Source organism: Salmo salar, chromosome ssa09 (genome assembly GCF_905237065.1).
Source record: "Salmo salar chromosome ssa09, Ssal_v3.1, whole genome shotgun sequence".
Classification (NCBI taxonomy): Eukaryota; Metazoa; Chordata; class Actinopteri; order Salmoniformes; family Salmonidae; genus Salmo; species Salmo salar.
Window position 1 is genome coordinate 157,123,059 of NC_059450.1, and position 19,651 is coordinate 157,142,709.

Below are 19,651 nucleotides of genomic sequence, written 5' to 3' on the forward strand. Positions count from 1 at the left end.
GTGCTGTATAGTATACCTGTATAAAAACCCAGCCATGGTGGTGCTGTATAGTATACCTGTAAAACCCAGCCATGGTGGTGCTGTATAGTATACCTGTATAAAAACCCAGCCATGGTGGTGCTGTATAGTATACCTGTATAAAAACCCAGCCATGGTGGTGCTGTATAGTATACCTGTAAAACCCAGCCATGGTGGTGCTGTATAGTATACCTGTATAAAAACCCAGCCATGGTGGTGCTGTATAGTATACCTGTATAAAAAACCCAGCCATGGTGGTGCTGTATAGTATATCTGTATAAAAAACCCAGCCATGGTGGTGCTGTATAGTATACCTGTATAAAAACCCAGCCATGGTGGTGCTGTATAGTATACCTGTATAAAAACCCAGCCATGGTGGTGCTGTATAGTATACCTGTAAAACCCAGCCATGGTGGTGCTGTATAGTATACCTGTATAAAAACCCAGCCATGGTGGTGCTGTATAGTATACCTGTATAAAAAACCCAGCCATGGTGGTGCTGTATAGTATACCTGTATAAAAAACCCAGCCATGGTGGTGCTGTATAGTATACCTGTATAAAAACCCAGCCATGGTGGTGCTGTATAGTATACCTGTATAAAAACCCAGCCATGGTGGTGCTGTATAGTATACCTGTATAAAAACCCAGCCATGGTGGTGCTGTATAAAAACCCAGCCACGAACCTCAATCTGGCATCGTGATTTAATTTGAAACTTTCTTGTGAATTTTAACCACCTTTTTCCTCCCTAAGTGATAGTTACGATCCAGTTTTTTTTATTTTTTTTATAAAAAACGCTGCACTCGTGCATATGATCCGCTCAGTTTATTACATCCTAGTTAAATAAATCGCCTCCCCCGTCGCCTCCCCCGTAACACACAATGAAAAGTTTCAAATTAAATGACTGCAAGATATATATTTTTTTTTTGCCACATTCAAGACAACTGAACTCGAACGCTCATGAAGTCAGATTTCCAAGACCACTGGAAAAAATATTTTAAAGTCATTTCACTTGGGGGGGGGGGGAATTCATTCTAGAGCTCCGACCTGAAGATCACTGACATTTGACCTAGTTGTTTTGAAAGCATCAATGAGTTTAACAGTATTTTATTACATTTTTGCACAATGAAAAAGAACAGTCCTAATCCCCTGAGGAGAATAACAAGACGATCTGTTACATCTTTACGTAATGTCACTTTTTATCCACCTCCCCACAAAAAAAAAAAAGTTAACATCTATTTTAATAATTTACAACACAAAGTATGCAACATTTTATTGTCCTCAGTCACTAAGTCTGAACCTCAGGCAGAATAGGCAGCAGGCAATAAAACACATCCTGGATGCAATTTAGAACAGCGGTTTCCCCAGCTCCAGTCCTCAAGTACACCCCCCCACCTGATTAGTTGAGTCAGGTGTGCTTGTCCGGGGCTACAACAACAAAAGGTGTGCAGGTGAAGTTACTCGAGGGCTTGAGTTGGGGGATAAACTATCTAGAACAGTATGCAGACACACAAATTCACCAATAACAGATCAACAGGTACTTAATGGAAAACCTTTTATATCCTGTGAATTCAGTTAAAAAAAAAAAAAATGAAACTACAAAAAAATGAAAATCACCTCAAGCATTGTCCAACATATTTACATATAAACCTTTTAACTGGTAATCCAGTATGGCTGCAGAAACGGAAGGGTTGAGCACGTCTGCAGAAACAGTTCCAGTACATCGTTGTTCAGCCAGAGTGTCGCGCCTCGGGCTGCAAAAAATCCCCTTGTTCCTAGAAACAAGGAGCGAATAAAACAGGAAATCTGGAATCCTCCAACCAGGATTTCTAGAAAAACATTTACATTTTGGGAAAGTTCATGGATTTTTGCAACCGTCGTCGTGGAAAACATCCCTGAGTGAGTGAAGCTAAAAAAAGGTAGACATGGCCCTCGGATCAGATCTTAACCATTAGGGGGTGGAAAGACATCTGGCTCAAATCAGGCCATTCAGCATATGAACAGGGCTTGTGTGGTCAGCTGCAAAAATCCAGTTGCCAAAACCTAAATAAATTCCCTGGTTTTCAAGGAATCCCAGTTTAGCAGATTACCGCAAACCAGGAAGGAATAAGCAGGAAATCCAGGGACCCTCCAACCAGGTTCTGGAAAACGAGGGAATTTGAGAGTTCCCAAAAATGTGCAGCCATAGTTCAGCATATGAATAGAGGAAATTGGTTATTCAACATCTAGGACCCTGTGTCAGTGGTGAAGGGGGGGTCAACATCTACCAGCAAGGCTTAGTGAGACCCTAGCCCTTCAACATATGAGCACGGGGTTGTGTATGCTCCTCCACAGACGAATGATCTGCCGAGGGCTCCGTCGGTGCACCAGCAGTAGATCCTTATGAACGCACGGGTTCTCCCGGTCCTGCTCACGAATGTCAAACGTCTGAAAGCCATTGTGTGCCTCTGGAAGTATTCCTAGTGCGTTGAAGCACATCCCAGAGTAAACGTCGTCGATGGGGTAGAAAGGGAGGAACTTGGAGACGCCGTAAAGCCGTCTGATCAACGACCCCGAGAAGAGGTAGCCTCCTCCCCCGGCGTACGCAGGGTAAGGCCCGTCGTAGAAGGTCGGTGGGATGTAGTACTTGCTCTTAGAGTCGCGGAGGGGACTAGCAGTGGAGATGATCTGGCCCAGGTAGAGCGTCGAGGTCTTGCTAGGCGCCAGGGACTGCAGGTAGCCCAGTATGGCCTCCGTGTTGGCCAAGACGTCGTCGTCCCCTTTAAAGACAAAGGAGACTTTAGGACAGCGGCTCAGGACCCACCTGTAAAACACATGCTCCTTCAGTGTGAGGTTGAAGAACGAGTCGTGGAAGTCCCATTGGAGGAGGTCGCCGTGGTGACGCGCCTCAAACACCAGTTGCTGGCTCAGGTCGGGCTCGTCCAATGATGAGGATCCCAGCAGGAACACTATACGAACTCTGACCCCTCCTCCATACACCGCTTCTCGACCCCACGTCTCCCGTACCACCTGTCTCTGCTCAAAGTTCCCCGGGGTCGACTTGATGGCGAAGAGGAGGAATGTTTCTCCATCTTCCGAGGTGCACTTCTCTGGTTGGTCAATCAGTATAGGAGGGTTTCTACACTCCATCCCAAGCAGGAAGTCCTGGTGGAGTTCCGGATAGGAAGTAAAGTCATGAATGTTTGTCCGCAGCTGCTCGAGGTTGTGTCGGCAACGGGACCAGTCCAGTCCTTCGTTTCTTGTTGAGTTCCCCCCCTTTTCCAGTCGTCCAATGCCAGAGTAAAAAACGCGGTTCCAATAAGCTGTGTTCTGAGGTATAGCCTTCTTGATGGCGGCAAAGACAGCAGCTTGGTGGAGATCGGGAGGAGGCGTAACAGTGAACTGAATAGGAACACTTTTTATACCGTCCTCAGTGGAGGTCAGTCTGGGGTAAGTTGGGACCTGCTTGGTGGACAGTGTTTCAAAGCTGACCTCACGCCTGGAGTCGTCTGAGACCTCCAGTAGAGCTCTGTGTCTGTGGGCCAGATGGAGATTGAGTGAGGAGTACAAGAAGATGAGGCAGAGGCTGCACAGGAAGGCCATGACCATGAGGGCCTGGACACGTCTCATTGTCTGGGTCCTGGATGGGGTTCGCCTGCAGTACGGAATGGGAGGTTTCTAGAATGGAGGCAGGGTTCTAGGAACAGAACCATCCAGATATTCCAGACAATCCTGTTTGTGATCATCCAGTTTGATTCTTCAGTGCCTGCTATCTTGTGTTTGCCTGGTGACGAGAAAGAAAACAAATCTTTAAAAAAAAAGGTCAGTGTTCCTTTTGTCTAGTTGTAGAGGCACTCATATTTCACAGCTTAGTAAAGAATCCAAACTATCTGCCATCGAACTGTCTTTTAAAAAGTATTCTATTCCTCTGTTTGGCTATAGGCTAGTCTCAGTCCTATGTTCCAAAGCCTTAGCTGGCTACAATGACTTCTGTCAAAGGGAAAAGCGGTGGACACAAAAAGGAAAACTAAAATGAGTTGGCTGATTTGCAGAAACTAAAGTCGAACAGGAAGACAGTCAAGTGGAGAGTGTAGAGGTTTTCCTGTGGTTTGTACTGTGGTCTAAATGTGTCATGAGAGAGAACTGCTGTGTGCTGATAAAGACTAAAACAAATCCAACATAATAACCCAGAAAGTGTTGAACGTGAGGACAGTAGAGGTTTAAGATGAGGCTTGTCAATTATGGAGTAATACTTAATCTGGAATAGGGGGGAGCTCAAACTGGACAGTTAACATTTTATTGGCACAAATATACTTATTTGCGTAGGAGATTCCAATTCCATTTTCAAAATGTAACCAGCAAGCCACACTGGACAGGCCGCTGGAGAGAGAGCAAAATGTAACCAGCAAGCCACACTGGACAGGCCGCTGGAGAGAGGGCAAAATGTAACCAGCAAGCCACACTGGACAGGCCGCTGGAGAGAGGGCAAAATGTAACCAGCAAGCCACACTGGACAGGCCGCTGGAGAGAGGGCAAAATGTTACCGGCAAGCCACACTGGACAGGCCGCTGGAGAGAGGGCAAAATGTAACCAGCAAGCCACACTGGACAGGCCGCTGGAGAGAGAGCAAAATGTAACCAGCAAGCCACACTGGACAGGCCGCTGGAGAGAGAGCAAAATGTTACCGGCAAGCCACACTGGACAGGCCGCTGGAGAGAGGGCAAAATGTAACCAGCAAGCCACACTGGACAGGCCGCTGGAGAGAGGGAAAAATGTACAGTGCATTCGGAAAGTATTCAGGCCCCTTCCCTTTGCCACATTACAGCCTTATTCTAAAATGTATACACTTTTTTATAAATTTGTCAATCTTGCAACATGCATACATACCCAAGATGTTGACAAACATCCCTGTTGGGTTCTGAGAATATGAAATGTACTGTAATGACCCTGGGTATATAATACTTTACATACTTATGTCACTGAGGGAGAGAGGGTAATGTACAGTTGAAGTCGGAAGTTTAAATACACCTTAGCCAAATACATTTAAAAACGCAGTTCCTGACATTTAATCCTACTTAAAATTCCCTGTCTTAGGTCAGTTAGGATCACCACTTTATTGTAAGAATGTGAAATGTCAGAATAATAGTAGAGAATTATTTCTTTCATCACATTCCCAGTGGGTCAGAAGTTTACATGCACTCAATTAGCATTTGGTAGCATTGCCTTTAAATTGTTTAACTTGAGTCAAATGTTTTGAGTAGCCTTCCACAAGCTTCCCACAATATGTTGGGTGGATTTTGGCTCATTCCTCCTGACAGAGCTGGAGTAACTGAGTCAGGTTTGTAGGCCTTCTTGATCACACACGCTTTTTCAGGTCTGCCCACAAATTTATTGGATTGAGGTCAGGGCTTTGATGGCCACTCCAATACCTTGACTTTGTTGTCCTTAAGCCATTTTGCCACAACTTTGGAAGTATGCTTGGGGTCATTGTCCATTTGGAAGACCCATTTGCGACCAAGCTTTAACTTCCTGACTGATGTGGCTTCAATATATCCACATAATTGTCCTGCTTCATGATGCCATCTATTTTGTGAAGTGCACCAGTCCCTCCTGCAGCAAAGCACCCCCACAACATGATGCTGCCACCCCCGTGCTTCACGGTTGGGATGGTGTTCTTCAGCTAGCAAGCCTCCCCCTTTTTCCTCCAAACATAACGATGGTCATTATGGCCAAACAGTTCTATTTTTGTTTCATCAGACCAGAGGACATTTCTCCAAAAGTACGATCTTTGTCCCCATGTGCAGTTGCAAACCGTAGTCTGGCTTTTTTATGGCGGTTTGGAGCAGTGGCTTCTTCCTTGCTGAGCGGCCTTTCAGGTTATGTCGATATAGGACTCGTTTTACTGTGGATATAGATACTTTTGTACCTGTTTCCTCCAGCATCTTTACAAGGTCCTTTGCTGTTGTTCTGGGATGGATTTGCACTTTTTGCACCAAAGTACGTTCATCTCTAGGAGACAGAACGCATCTCCTTCCTGAGCGGTATGACGGCTGCGTGGTCCCATGGTGTTTACACTTGCGTACTAGATACCTGAAACCCCACCTCTTTAAGGAATACCTGGGATAGGATAAAGTAATCCTTCTAACCCCCCCCTAAAAAGATATAGATGTACTATTGTAAAGTGGTTGTTCCACTGGATATCATAAGGTGAATGCACCAATTTGTAAGTCGATCTGGATAAGAGCGTCTGCTAAATGACTTAAATGTAAATGTTGTACAGATGACCGTGGTACCTTCAGGCATTTTGGAAATTGCTCCCAAGGATGAACCAGACTTGTGGAGGTCTACAATTTATTTTCTGAGGTCTTGGCTGATTTCTTTTGATTTTCCCATGATGTCAAGCAAAGAGGCACTGAGTTTGAAGGTAGGCCTTGAAATACATCCACGGGTACACCTCCAATTGACTCAAATTATGTCAATTAGCCTATCAGAAGCTTCTAAAGCCATGACTTCATTTTCTTGAATTTTGTAAGCTTTTTAAAAAGGTACAGTCAACTTAGTGCATTTAAACTTCAGGAATTGTGATTGAATTATAAGTGAAATAATCTGTCTGTAAACAATTGTTAGAAAAATTACTTGTGTCATGCACAAAGTAGATGTCCTAACCGACTTGCCAAAACTATAGTTTGTTAACAAGAAATTTGTGGAGTGGTTGAAAAACGAGTTTTAATGACTCCAACCTAAAGTGTATGTAAACTTCCTGACTTCAACTGTATACAACATCTCAGAGTGCTGTCTATTCCTATACTAATGATATAGCATGGTCCAGAGGGTTTTCAGACCTCTCCCTGGGGACCCCCCTTAGCCCTTCCCACTTCAACTGTATAACATTTACGTTACGTCAGGATATTTTATTGTTAGCCATTAAGGATCCCATGAGAGGGATCCTCTGGGAGGAGAAGAGACACAGTCTAGGTACCAGTCACCATGACAGCCGTGAGTTGGGGAGGAGTGAGCACTTTGGGGCAGAGAAGTCAGGTTAGATGAAGTGAGGAAGAACAGATATCATTAAGGTTCTGTCTAGCAACAGAGATGCATTTGGCTGTTCGGATGTGGAGGAGGAGACTCAGGAGAAAAAATATCAGTGCTTGTGTGAATATCGATTCAGCTGCTCGAATCCTTTGGAAGAATAAAAGTTTAAGCGTTGAGTTCTTACTCTAATAATTAGAACCTATTAAGCCCATAATGACATAAACGAAAACAGGTTTTTATAAATGTATTCAGACCCTTTCGCTATGAGACTCAAAATAGAGCTCAGGTTCATCCTGTTTCCATTGATCATCTTTGAGATGTTTCTACAACTTGGATTGGAGTCCACCTGTGGTAAATTCAATTGATTTGGACATGATTTGGAAAGGCACACACCTGTCTATATAAAAGTCCCACAGTTGACAGTGCATGTCAGAGCAAAAAACTAGCCATGAGGTCGAAGGAATTGTCCGTAGAGCTCCGAGACAGGATTGTGTCGAGACACAGATCTGGGGAATGGTACCAAAACATTTCTGCAGCATTGAAGGTCCCCAAGATCTGACGCTCGTCGGATGTGGCAGAGCTTGCAAACCATCACAGACCACAAAGGGAAGCACAGCCGACAGCTGCCCAGTGACACGAGCCTACCAGACGAGCTAAACTACTTCTATGCTCGCTTCGAGGCAAGACTGATCACGCTCTCTGCAGAAGATGTGAGTAAGACCTTTAAACAGGTCAACATTCACAAGGCCGCAGGGCCAGACGGATAACCAGGACGTGTGCTCCGGGCATGTGCTGACCAACTGGCAGATGTCTTCACTGACATTTTCAAGATGTAATACAGAATGAGTCTGTAATACCAACATGTTTCAAGCAGACCACCGTAGTGCCTGTCACCAAGAACACTAAGGTAACCTGCCTAATCGACTACCGACCCGTAGCACTCACATCTGTAGCCATGAAGTGCTTTGAAAGGCTGGTCATGGCTCACATCAACACCATTATCCTAGAAACCCTAGACCCACTCCAATTTGCATACCGCCCAAACAGGTCCACAGATGACGCAATCTCTATTGCACTCCACACTGCCCTTTCCCACCTGGACAAAAGGAACACCTATGTGAGAATGCTATTCATTGACTACAGCTTAGCGTTCAACACCATAGTGCCCTCAAAGCTCATCAATTAGCTAAGGACCCTGGGACTAAACACCTCCCTCTGCAACTGGATCCTGGACTTCCTGACGGGCCGCCCCCCAGGTGGTGAGGGTAGGTAACAACACATCCGCCACGCTGATCCTCAACACGGGGCCCCTCAGGGGTGCGTGCTCAGCCCCCTCCTGTACTCCCTGTTCACCCACGACTGCGTGGCCAGGCACGACTCCAACACCATCATTAAGTTTGCCGATGACACAACACTGGTAGGCCTGATCACCGACAACAACGAGCAGCCTATAGGGAGGAGGTCAGAGACCTGGCCGTGTGGTGCCAGGACAGCAACCTCCCTCAACGTGATCAAGACAAAGGAGATGATTGTGGACTACAGGAAAATGAGGACCGAGCACGCCCCCCATTCTCATCGACGGGGCTGTAGTGGAGCAGGTTGAGAGCTTCAAGTTCCTTGGTGTCCATATCAACAACAAACTAGAACGGTCCAAACACACCAAGACAGTCGTGAAGAGGGCACGACAAAACTTATTCCCCCTCAGGAGTCTGGAAAGATTTGTCATGGGTCCTCAGATCCTCAAAAGGTTCTACAGCTGCAACATCGAGAGCATCCTGACTGGTTGCATCACTGCCTGGTATGTCAACTGCTCAGCCTCCGACCGCAAGGCACTACAGAGGGTAGTGCGAACGGCCCAGTACATCAGTGGGGCTAAGCTGCCTGCCATCCAGGACCTCTATACCAGGCGGTGTCAGAGGAAGGCCCTAAAAATCGTCAAAGACCCCAGCAACCCCAGTCATAGACTGTTCTCTCTGCTACCGCACGGCAAGCGGTACCAGAGCACCAAGTCTAGGACCAAGAGGTTTCTAAACAGCTTCTACCCCCCCCCAAGCCATAAGACTCCTGAACATCTAATCAAATGGCTACCCAGACTATTTGCATTGCCCCCCCCACCCCTCTTTTATACTGCTGCTACTCTGTTGTAATCATCTATGCATAGTCACTTTAATAACTCTACCTACATGTACATATTACCTCAACTAACCGGTACCCCCACACATTGACTCTGTACCGTAATACCCTGTATATAGCCTCCACATTGACTCTGTACCGTAATACCCTGTATATAGCCTCCACATTGACTCTGTACCGTAATAACCTGTATATAGCCTCCACATTGACTCTATAGAGGGGGGGTACCAGTACATAGCCTCTATCGTTATTTTACTGTTACTTGTTACTTTTATTTCTTATTTATATTTTTTCAAACTGCATTGTTGGTTAGGGGCTCGTAAGTAAGCATTTAACTTAAAGGTCTACACCTGTTGTATTCAGCACATGTGACTAATACAATTTGATTTGAACACAGTGGCCTCCATCATTCATAAAATGGAAGAAGTTTGGAACCAGCAAGACTCTTCCTAGAGCTGGCCGCCCGGCCAAACTGAGCAATCGGGGGACAAGGGCCTTGGTCAGGGAGGTGACCAAGAACCCGATGGTCACTCTGACAGAGTTCCTCTGGAGATGGGAGAACCTTCCAGAAGGACAACCATCTCTGCAGCACTCCACCAATAAGGCCTTTATGGTAGAGTGGCCAGATGGAAGCCACTCCTCAGTGAAAGGCACATAACAGCCCACTTGGAGTTTGCCAAAAGACTCTCAGACCATGAGAAACAAGATTCTCTGGTCTGATGAAACCAAGATTGAACTCTTTGGTCTGAATGCCAAGCCTGGAGGAAACCAGGCACCATCCCAATTGTGAAGCATGGTGGGTGGCAGCATCATACTGTGGGGATGTTTTTCAGCAGCAGGGACTGGGAGACTAGTCGGGATCGAGGGAAAGATGAACGAAGCAAAGTACAGAGAAATCCTTGATGAAAACCTGCTCCAGAGCACTCAGGACCTCAGACTGGGGTGAAGGTTTACCTTCCAACAGGACAATGACCCTAAGCACACAGCCAAGACAACACAGGAGTGGCTTCGAGACAAGTCTCTGAATGTCTCGAGTGGCCCAGCCAGAGCCCGGACTTGAATCCGATCTAACATCTCTGGAGAGACCTGAAAATAGCTGTGCAGCGACGCTCCCCATCCAACCTGACAGAGCTTGAGAGGATCTACAGAGAAGAATGGGAGAAACTCCCCAAATACAGGTATGCCAAGCTTGTAGCATCATACCCAAGAAGACTCCAGGCTGTAATCGCTGCCAAAGGTGCTTCAACAAAGTACTGAGTAAAGGGTCTGAATACTTATGCAAATATGATATTTTAAAAAATGTAAAAAGTGAATTGCTTTGTCATTATGGGGTATTGTGTGTAGATTGATGAGGGGAGAAAAACAATTATCAATTTTAGATTAAGGCTGTAACATAAAATGTGGAAAAAAATAAAAGGTGTGTGAATACTTTCCAAATGCACCGTAAATATCAAGAATTTATTCATGTAAATTAAAAAAAGGTGGTTAAACAGTTAGAATATCTAGAGAGGACTGCACCATGGGTAGTCTACACTCACCTGTGATTCATTAGGAATATCTAGAGAGAACTGCACCATGGGTAGTCTACACTCACCTGTGATTCATTAGGAATATCTGGAGAGAACTGCACCATGGGTAGTCTACACTCACCTGTGATTCATTAGGAATATCTAGAGAGGACTGCACCATGGGTAGTCTACACTCACCTGTGATTCATTAGGAATATCTGGAGAGAACTGCACCATGGGTAGTCTACACTCACCTGTGATTCATTAGGAATATCTGGAGAGAACTGCACCATGGGTAGTCTACACTCACCTGTGATTCATTAGGAATATCTGGAGAGAACTGCACCATGGGTAGTCTACACTCACCTGTGATTCATTAGGAATATCTGGAGAGAACTGCACCATGGGTAGTCTACACTCACCTGTGATTCATTAGGAATATCTAGAGAGAACTGCACCATGGGTAGTCTACACTCACCTGTGATTCATTAGGAACGACTACAGGCAGAGCGAGGGGCCAGCTAGAGTCAACACCTAGAGAACATGGTAGGCTTGCATCCTACATGGCACCCTATTCCCTACACGAATGCACTACCTGGCACCCTATTTAGTGCACTACTTTTGACCAGGGTTTTGGGACGCATCCAGGACCTTGTTTGTTATTGTGAAAGAGGAGGAGGAGGAGGAGGGAATACCTCGTGACTGTCATTAAGGGAAATGCACTACCCACTTGACCAGATTAAAAAGATTTGGATATGTAAAATGTGGATAATGATAGTTGTATAGCATCCATATAACACAGATTTAAAAAAACAAATAACCCACTGCCAGGCACATATAATGACACAGATCAAACTAACTCACTGCCAACACAGGTGTGCTACAACAGGTGCCACTGCCAGGCAGAGTGAGACATTGGACCGACAAAACGAAGAACTTTTCTCTAAAGGGGTTTACTTCTGGCTTTTCTTCAGGGTAACTGTGAGTTGTATTTTAATTCAGTCTTTATAAAAATAGCTTATTGATGTGATTGGTTAAATTATTAACCAATATTTCCTCCAAGGGGAGTGGCAAAATAAAGAAACAGCATTTCATCAAAGTCCTACCGACAATAACCTCGTTTAAAAAAAATAATCATCTCAAAAGTTGGCTAAATGACCGAACAGTGAAACACTGGTTTTGTAACTGTACATGTAAACTAGGAACCGTGCACTGAAATAAGTGAAATCTCGGTCACGTTTTTAAAAGGAAAGTATGTAGGACTGTGAATATGTCAGTCCGCCCGAGCGACCAATCGTAGACGAATCCGTCTTTGTAACCTTGAATTAAATATGTTAGAATTTAAAAAGATTTTATGGGGGGGGAATGGATTGAAATTGTTCACTAGCCCCAACTTGATTATAATGGTGTTTTTTGCGATAAATGTGTTTAGTCCTAATAGTTGATTGCATAGTTAAAATGTAATATTTTATAATAATTCTATAACATAATTAGTATACAACGGTTACAATTCACAGAAAGGTGGGTTGGAAAAAAAAACGTTACTTACGGTACGGGAACTTTTCCTCGAGCTCCTTCCTTTGCAGTGTCGGCTAATTACTCAGACGATCATGTTCTTACGGTGTCACAAACGTTTTATCAACTGCAGGACTGACAAGCAAAGAAGACTAACCATAATTATCTCAAGGAGTGGCAACAGCATATTTCCCGGCAAGCTCACACAGGCACAGAAGCCGCGACCTGCCCATAGAGAATGATAGAGGCCTCTAGTGGCCTAAAAGCTATTTTACCATGGGCACTGCCATTGAGGGCTTTTCACCATGCTGCAGCTATTTTAAAGTAGTCAAGTTAGTGGGAATTCCTATGTGTTGTAGCCTCAGTGGCGCTGCCCATGCTGTCACAGATGCTATAGTGGCACAGATGTAAAGATGAGTCTTCTATCTACCTCTACGGCGCTGCCCTCTGCAGTGTGTGGGATCTTACTGGGCGGGGTGGCTACATTAATTAACATGTCCAAACAACTGCCTATCACACTGAAAGGATCTCAATTGCCTACTCCTCAAAACCCATTTGAGGCACAGGCTAGAGGGACAGACCTCTGTCTTTCCCATCCAATGGGTTGAGGAGAGAGGACACCAGGAGTACGAAATTGAAATTCTCCTATTGAATATTCAGCAATGGAGGCTGGTGGGAGGAGCTATAGGAGGACAGGTGTAACAGTTTAGCTTCCGTCCCTCTCCTCACCCCTACCTGGGCTCGAACCAGGTACACATCGACAACAGACACCACCTCGAAGCATCGTTACCCATCGCTCCACAAAAGGGGGAACAACTACTTCAAGGTCTCAGAGCGAGTGACGTCACCCGATTGAAACGCTATTAGCCGCGCACCACCGCTAACCCAGCTAGCCATTTCACACCGGTTACACAGGCTCATTGTAATGTCTGGAATGGAATAGATGGAACGGAGTCAAACGCGTGGTTTCCATATGTTCGATATGTTCCATTTAATCCATTCCAGCCATTACAATGAGCCCCGTCCTCCTATAGCTCCTCCCACCAGCCCCCTCTGATATTGCAGGTAACCAACGGATACAGACACTCCTCGACTTCCACGATCTGCCGCTCTTGCTCTCTCACTTTCGTACATTTTAAGTAGCCTATAGAATAACATTGGTATGAGTCATAATACCCATAAAACCTAGCGGTCAAAAGAGGGAAATGATTCCATCCATTTTTCCCATAGGTTTTTTTTTTAGAAACACTTCAAAATAAGGGCTGTGTAGTCGCTCTGGATAAGAGCGTCTGCTAAATGACGTAAATGTAAAATGTGATTTACCCAGGAATGTTGTTTTGATAACCGTGTACATTTCTCCAGGAAATGGGGATTAAAAATAATTTCCATTTGACCGCAAGGTGTTATGGGTATTATGACACCTCCACTGTGGGACTCCATTAAATTTGCACAAATAAATTGCAGAAGAGGAAGTTTTTTATTTATTTATTTCACCTTTATTTAACTAGGTAGGCTAGTTGAGAACTAGTACTCATTTGCAACTGCAACCTGGCCAAGATAAAGCAAAGCAGTTCGACACAAACAACAACACAGAGTTACACATGGAGTAAAACATGTGCAAATGAGGTAGGATAAGAGAGGTAAGGCAATAAATATGCCATGGTGGCAAAGTAATTACATTATAGCAAATAAACACTGTAATGGTTGGATGTGCTGAAGATGAATGTGCAAGTAGAGATACTGGGGTGCAAAGGAGCAAGATAAATAAATAAATACAGTATGGGGATGAGGTAGTTGGTGAGGCGTGTGCTGCGGGTGGGTGCTGCTATGGTGACCAGTGAGCTGAGGTAAGGCGGGGCTTCACCTAGTAGAGACTTGTAGATGACCTGGAGCCAGTGGGTTTGGTGACGAGTATGAAGCGAGGGCCAGCCAACACAGAAGTCAAGACACTCCACTCGTAAGATGTTTTGGTGCGGGCCGCGATTGAGTCTGTAATACCAACATGTTTCAAGCAGACCACCATAGTCCCTGTGCCCAAGAACACAAAGGTAACCTGCCTAAATGACTACCGACCCGTAGCACTCACGTCTGTAGCCATGAAGTGCTTTGAAAGGCTGGTCATGGCTCACATCGACACCATTATCCCAGAAACCCTAGACCCACTCCAATTTCCATACCGCCCGAACAGGTCCACAGATTATGCATCTCTATTGCACCAAGACAGTCGTGAAGAGGGCACGACAAAGCCTAGTCCCCCTCAGGAAACTAAAAAGATTTGGCATGGGTCCTCAGATCCTCAAAAGGTTCTACAGCTGCAACACCGAAAGCATTCTGACTGGTTGCATCACTGCCTGGTACGGCAACTGCTCGGCCTTCCGACCGCAAGGCACTACAGAGGGTAGTGCGAACGGCCCAGTACATCACTGGGGCTAAGCTGCCTGCCATCCAGGACCTCTACACCAGGCGGTGTCAGAGGAAGGCCCTAAAAATCGTCAAAGACCCCAGCAACCCCAGTCATAGACTGTTCTTTCTACTACCGCAGAGCGGTACCAGAGTGCCAAGTCTAGGACAAAAAGGCTTCTCAACATTTTTTACCCCCAAGCCATAAGACTCCTGAACAGGTAATCAAATGGCTACCTGGACTATTTGCATTGTGTGCCCCCCCCCCCCAACCCCTATTTTACACTGCTGCTACTCTCTGATTATCATATATGCATAGTCACTATAACTATACATTCATGTACATACTACCTCAATTGGGCCGACCAACCAGTGCCCCCGCACATTGGCTAACCGGGCTATCTGCATTATGTCCCACCACCCACCAACCCCTCTTTTACTCTACTGCTACTCTCTGTTCATCATATAACAAGTGTCTCCCGTCCCCTCCTGTCTCAGCCTCCAGTATTTATGCTGCAGTAGTTTATGTGTCGGGGGGCTAGGGTCAGTCTGTTACATCTGGAGTATTTCTCCTGTCTTATCCGGTGTCCTGTGTGAATTTATGTATGCTCTCTCTAATTCTCTCTTGCTTTCTTTCTCTCTCTCGGAGGACCTGAGCCCTAGGACCATGCCTCAAGACTACCTGGCATGATGACTCCTTGCTGTCCCCAGTCCACCTGGCCATGCTGCTGCTCCAGTTTCAACTATTCTGCCTGCGGCTATGGAACCCTGATCTGTTCACCGGACGTGCTACCTGTCCCAGACCTGCTGTTTTCAACTCTCTAGAGACAGCAGGAGCGGTAGAGATACTCTGAATGATCGGCTATGAAAAAGCCAACTGACACTTACTCTTGTGTTACTGACTTGTTGCACCCTCGACAACTACTGTGATTATTATTATTTGACCCTGCTGGTCATTTATGAACATTTTAACATCTTGACCATGTTCTGTTATATCCACCCTGCACAGCCAGAAGAGGACTGGCCACCCCTCATAGCCTGGTTCCTCTCTAGGTTTCTTCCTAGGTTTTGGCCTTTCTAGGGAGTTTTTCCTAGCCACCGTGCTTCTACACCTGCATTGCTTGCTGTTTGGGGTTTTAGGCTGGGTTTCTGTACAGCACTTTGAGATATCAGCTGATCTAAGAAGGGCTATATAAATACATTTGATTTGATATATGCATAGTCACTTTAACCATATCTACATGTACATACTACCTCAATCAGCCTGACTAACTGGTGTCTGTATATAGCCTCTCTACTGTATATAGCCTCTCTACAGTATATAGCCTCTTTACTGTATATATCCTCTCTACTGTATATAGCCTCTCTACTGTATATAACCTCTCTACAGTATATAGCCTCTCTACTGTATATAGCCTGTCTACTGTATATAGCCTGTCTACTGTATATAGCCTCTCTACTGTATATAGCCTCTCTACTGTATATAACCTCTCTACTGTATATAGCCTCACTACTGTATATAGCCTCTCTACTGTATATAGCCTCTCTACTGTATATAACCTGTCTACTGTATATAGCCTGTCTACTGTATATAGCCTCTCTACTGCATATAGCCTCTCTACTGTATATAGCCTCACTACTGTATATAGCCTGTCTACTGTATATAACCTCTCTACTGTATATAGCCTGTCTTTTTACTGTTTTATTTCTTTACTTACCTATTGTTCACCTAATACCTTTTTTGCACTATTGGTTAGAGCCTGTAAGTAAGCATTTCACTGTGAGGTCTACTACACCTGCTGTATTCAGCATTTCACTGTGAGGTCTACTACACCTGTTGTATTCAGCATTTCACTGTAAGGTCTACACCTGTTGTATTCAGCATTTCACTGTGAGGTCTACACCTGTTGTATTCAGCATTTCACTGTGAGGTCTACTACACCTGCTGTATTCAGCATTTCACTGTAAGGTCTACACCTGTTGTATTCAGCATTTCACTGTGAGGTCTACACCTGTTGTATTCAGCATTTCACTGAGGTCTACTACACCTGTTGTATTCAGCATTTCACCGTGAGGTCTACTACACCTGTTGTATTCAGCATTTCACCGTGAGGTCTACTACACCTGTTGTATTCAGCATTTCACTGTGAGGTCTACTACACCTGTTGTATTCAGCATTTCACTAAGGTCTACTACACCTGTTGTATTCAGCATTTCACTGTAAGGTCTACTACACCTGTTGTATTCAGCATTTCACTGTAAGGTCTACAACACCTGTTGTATTCAGCATTTCACTGTAAGGTCTACTACACCTGTTGTATTCAGCATTTCACTGTGAGGTCTACTACACCTGTTGTATTCAGCATTTCACTGTAAGGTCTACTACACCTGTTGTATTCAGCATTTCACTGTAAGGTCTACTACACCTGTTGTATTCAGCATTTCACTGTGAGGTCTACACCTGTTGTATTCAGCATTTCACTGTGAGGTCGACTACACCAATTGTAGTCAGCATTTCACTGTGAGGTCTACTACACCTGTTGTATTCAGCATTTCACTGTGAGGTCTACTACACCTGTTGTATTCAGCATTTCACTGTGAGGTCTACTACACCTGTTGTATTCAGCATTTCACTGTGAGGTCTACCTACACCTGTTGTATTCAGCATTTCACTGTGAGGTCTACTACACCTGTTGTATTCAGCATTTCACTGTAAGGTCTACACCTGTTGTATTCAGCATTTCACTGTGAGGTCTACTACACCTGTTGTATTCAGCATTTCACTGTGAGGTCTACTACACCTGTTGTATTCAGCATTTCACTGTGAGGTCTACTACACCTGTTGTATTCAGCATTTCACTGTGAGGTCTACTACACCTGTTGTATTCAGCATTTCACTGTAAGGTCTACACCTGTTGTATTCAGCATTTCACTGTGAGGTCTACTACACCTGTTGTATTCAGCATTTCACTGTGAGGTCTACTACACCTGTTGTATTCAGCATTTCACTGTGAGGTCTACTACACCTGTTGTATTCAGCATTTCACTGTGAGGTCTACTACACCTGCTGTATTCAGCATTTCACTGTGAGGTCTACTACACCTGTTGTATTCAGCATTTCACTGTAAGGTCTACTACACCTGTTGTATTCAGCATTTCACTGTGAGGTCTACTACACCTGTTGTATTCAGCATTTCACTGTGAGGTCTACACCTGTTGTATTCAGCATTTCACTGTGAGGTCTACACCTGTTGTATTCAGCATTTCACTGTAAGGTCTACTACACCTGTTGTATTCAGCATTTCACTGTGAGGTCTACTACACCTGTTGTATTCAGCATTTCACTGTGAGGTCTACTACACCTGTTGTATTCAGCATTTCACTGTAAGGTCTACTACACCTGTTGTATTCAGCATTTCACTGTAAAGGTCTACTACACCTGTTGTATTCAGCATTTCACTGTAAGGTCTACCTACACCTGTTGTATTCAGCATTTCACTGTGAGGTCTACTACACCTGTTGTATTCAGCATTTCACTGTGAGGTCTACTACACCTGTTGTATTCAGCATTTCACTGTGAGGTCTACTACACCTGTTGTATTCAGCATTTCACTGTAAGGTCTACACCTGTTGTATTCAGCATTTCACTGTGAGGTCTACTACACCTGTTGTATTCAGCATTTCACTGTGAGGTCTACTACACCTGTTGTATTCAGCATTTCACTGTGAGGTCTACTACACCTGTTGTATTCAGCATTTCACTGTGAGGTCTACTACACCTGCTGTATTCAGCATTTCACTGTGAGGTCTACTACACCTGTTGTATTCAGCATTTCACTGTAAGGTCTACTACACCTGTTGTATTCAGCATTTCACTGTGAGGTCTACTACACCTGTTGTATTCAGCATTTCACTGTGAGGTCTACTACACCTGTTGTATTCAGCATTTCACTGTGAGGTCTACACCTGTTGTATTCAGCATTTCACTGTGAGGTCTACACCTGTTGTATTCAGCATTTCACTGTAAGGTCTACTACACCTGTTGTATTCAGCATTTCACTGTAAGGTCTACTACACCTGTTGTATTCAGCATTTCACTGTGAGGTCTACTACACCTGTTGTATTCAGCATTTCACTGTGAGGTCTACTACACCTGTTGTATTCAGCATTTCACTGTAAGGTCTACTACACCTGTTGTATTCAGCATTTCACTGTAAAGGTCTACTACACCTGTTGTATTCAGCATTTCACTGTAAGGTCTACCTACACCTGTTGTATTCAGCATTTCACTGTAACCTGTTGTATTCAGCATTTCACTGTAAGGTCTACTACACCTGTTGTATTCAGCATTTCACTGTGAGGTCTACTACACCTGTTGTATTCAGCATTTCACTGTAAAGGTCTACTACACCTGTTGTATTCAGCATTTCACTGTAACCTGTTGTATTCGGTCTGCTTATTATCCCCGCCCCACAGAGGTTCCTTTGCCAACATGAGGAGGACGTTACATGTTGTCATGGCAACAGAACCACCTTCGGCAGGGCGGGGGGCAATAAGCAGACCAGATCGCAGCCCCACCTCACCATCATTGGCTCAAGTAGACCCCCCCCCCCCCAATTGCTAAAGGCCTGTATGAACTCTGCATAGAGAATGATAGAGGCCTGTATGAACTCTGCATAGAGAATGATAGAGGCCTGTATGAACTCTGCATAGAGAATGATAGAGGCCTGTATGAACTCTGCATAGAGAATGATAGAGGCCTGTATGAACTATGCATAGAGAATGATAGAGGCCTGTATGAACTATGCATAGAGAATGATAGAGGCCTGTATGAACTATGCATAGAGAATGATAGAGGCCTGTATGAACTATGCATAGAGAATGATAGAGGCCTGTATGAACTATGCATAGAGAATGATAGAGGCCTGTATGAACTATGCATAGAGAATGATAGAGGCCTGTATGAACTATGCATAGAGAATGATAGAGGCCTGTATGAACTATGCATAGAGAATGATAGAGGCCTGTATGAACTATGCATAGAGAATGATAGAGGCCTGTATGAAC

General features: G+C 44.6%; 1 protein-coding gene across 1 annotated transcript; it reads right to left on the reverse strand.

Moving 5' to 3' along the window:
- Positions 1-1,108: 1,108 nt before the first annotated feature.
- Positions 1,109-12,389, reverse strand: b3gnt2l (UDP-GlcNAc:betaGal beta-1,3-N-acetylglucosaminyltransferase 2, like). Its single transcript, XM_014215565.2, has 2 exons — positions 12,219-12,389; positions 1,109-3,780 (listed from the first exon to the last, which is right to left on the reverse strand). Exon 2 carries the CDS (start codon positions 3,624-3,626, stop codon positions 2,313-2,315), a length of 1,314 nt encoding a protein of 437 aa, XP_014071040.1. The 5' UTR covers positions 3,627-3,780; positions 12,219-12,389; the 3' UTR covers positions 1,109-2,312.
- Positions 12,390-19,651: the final 7,262 nt, after the last annotated feature.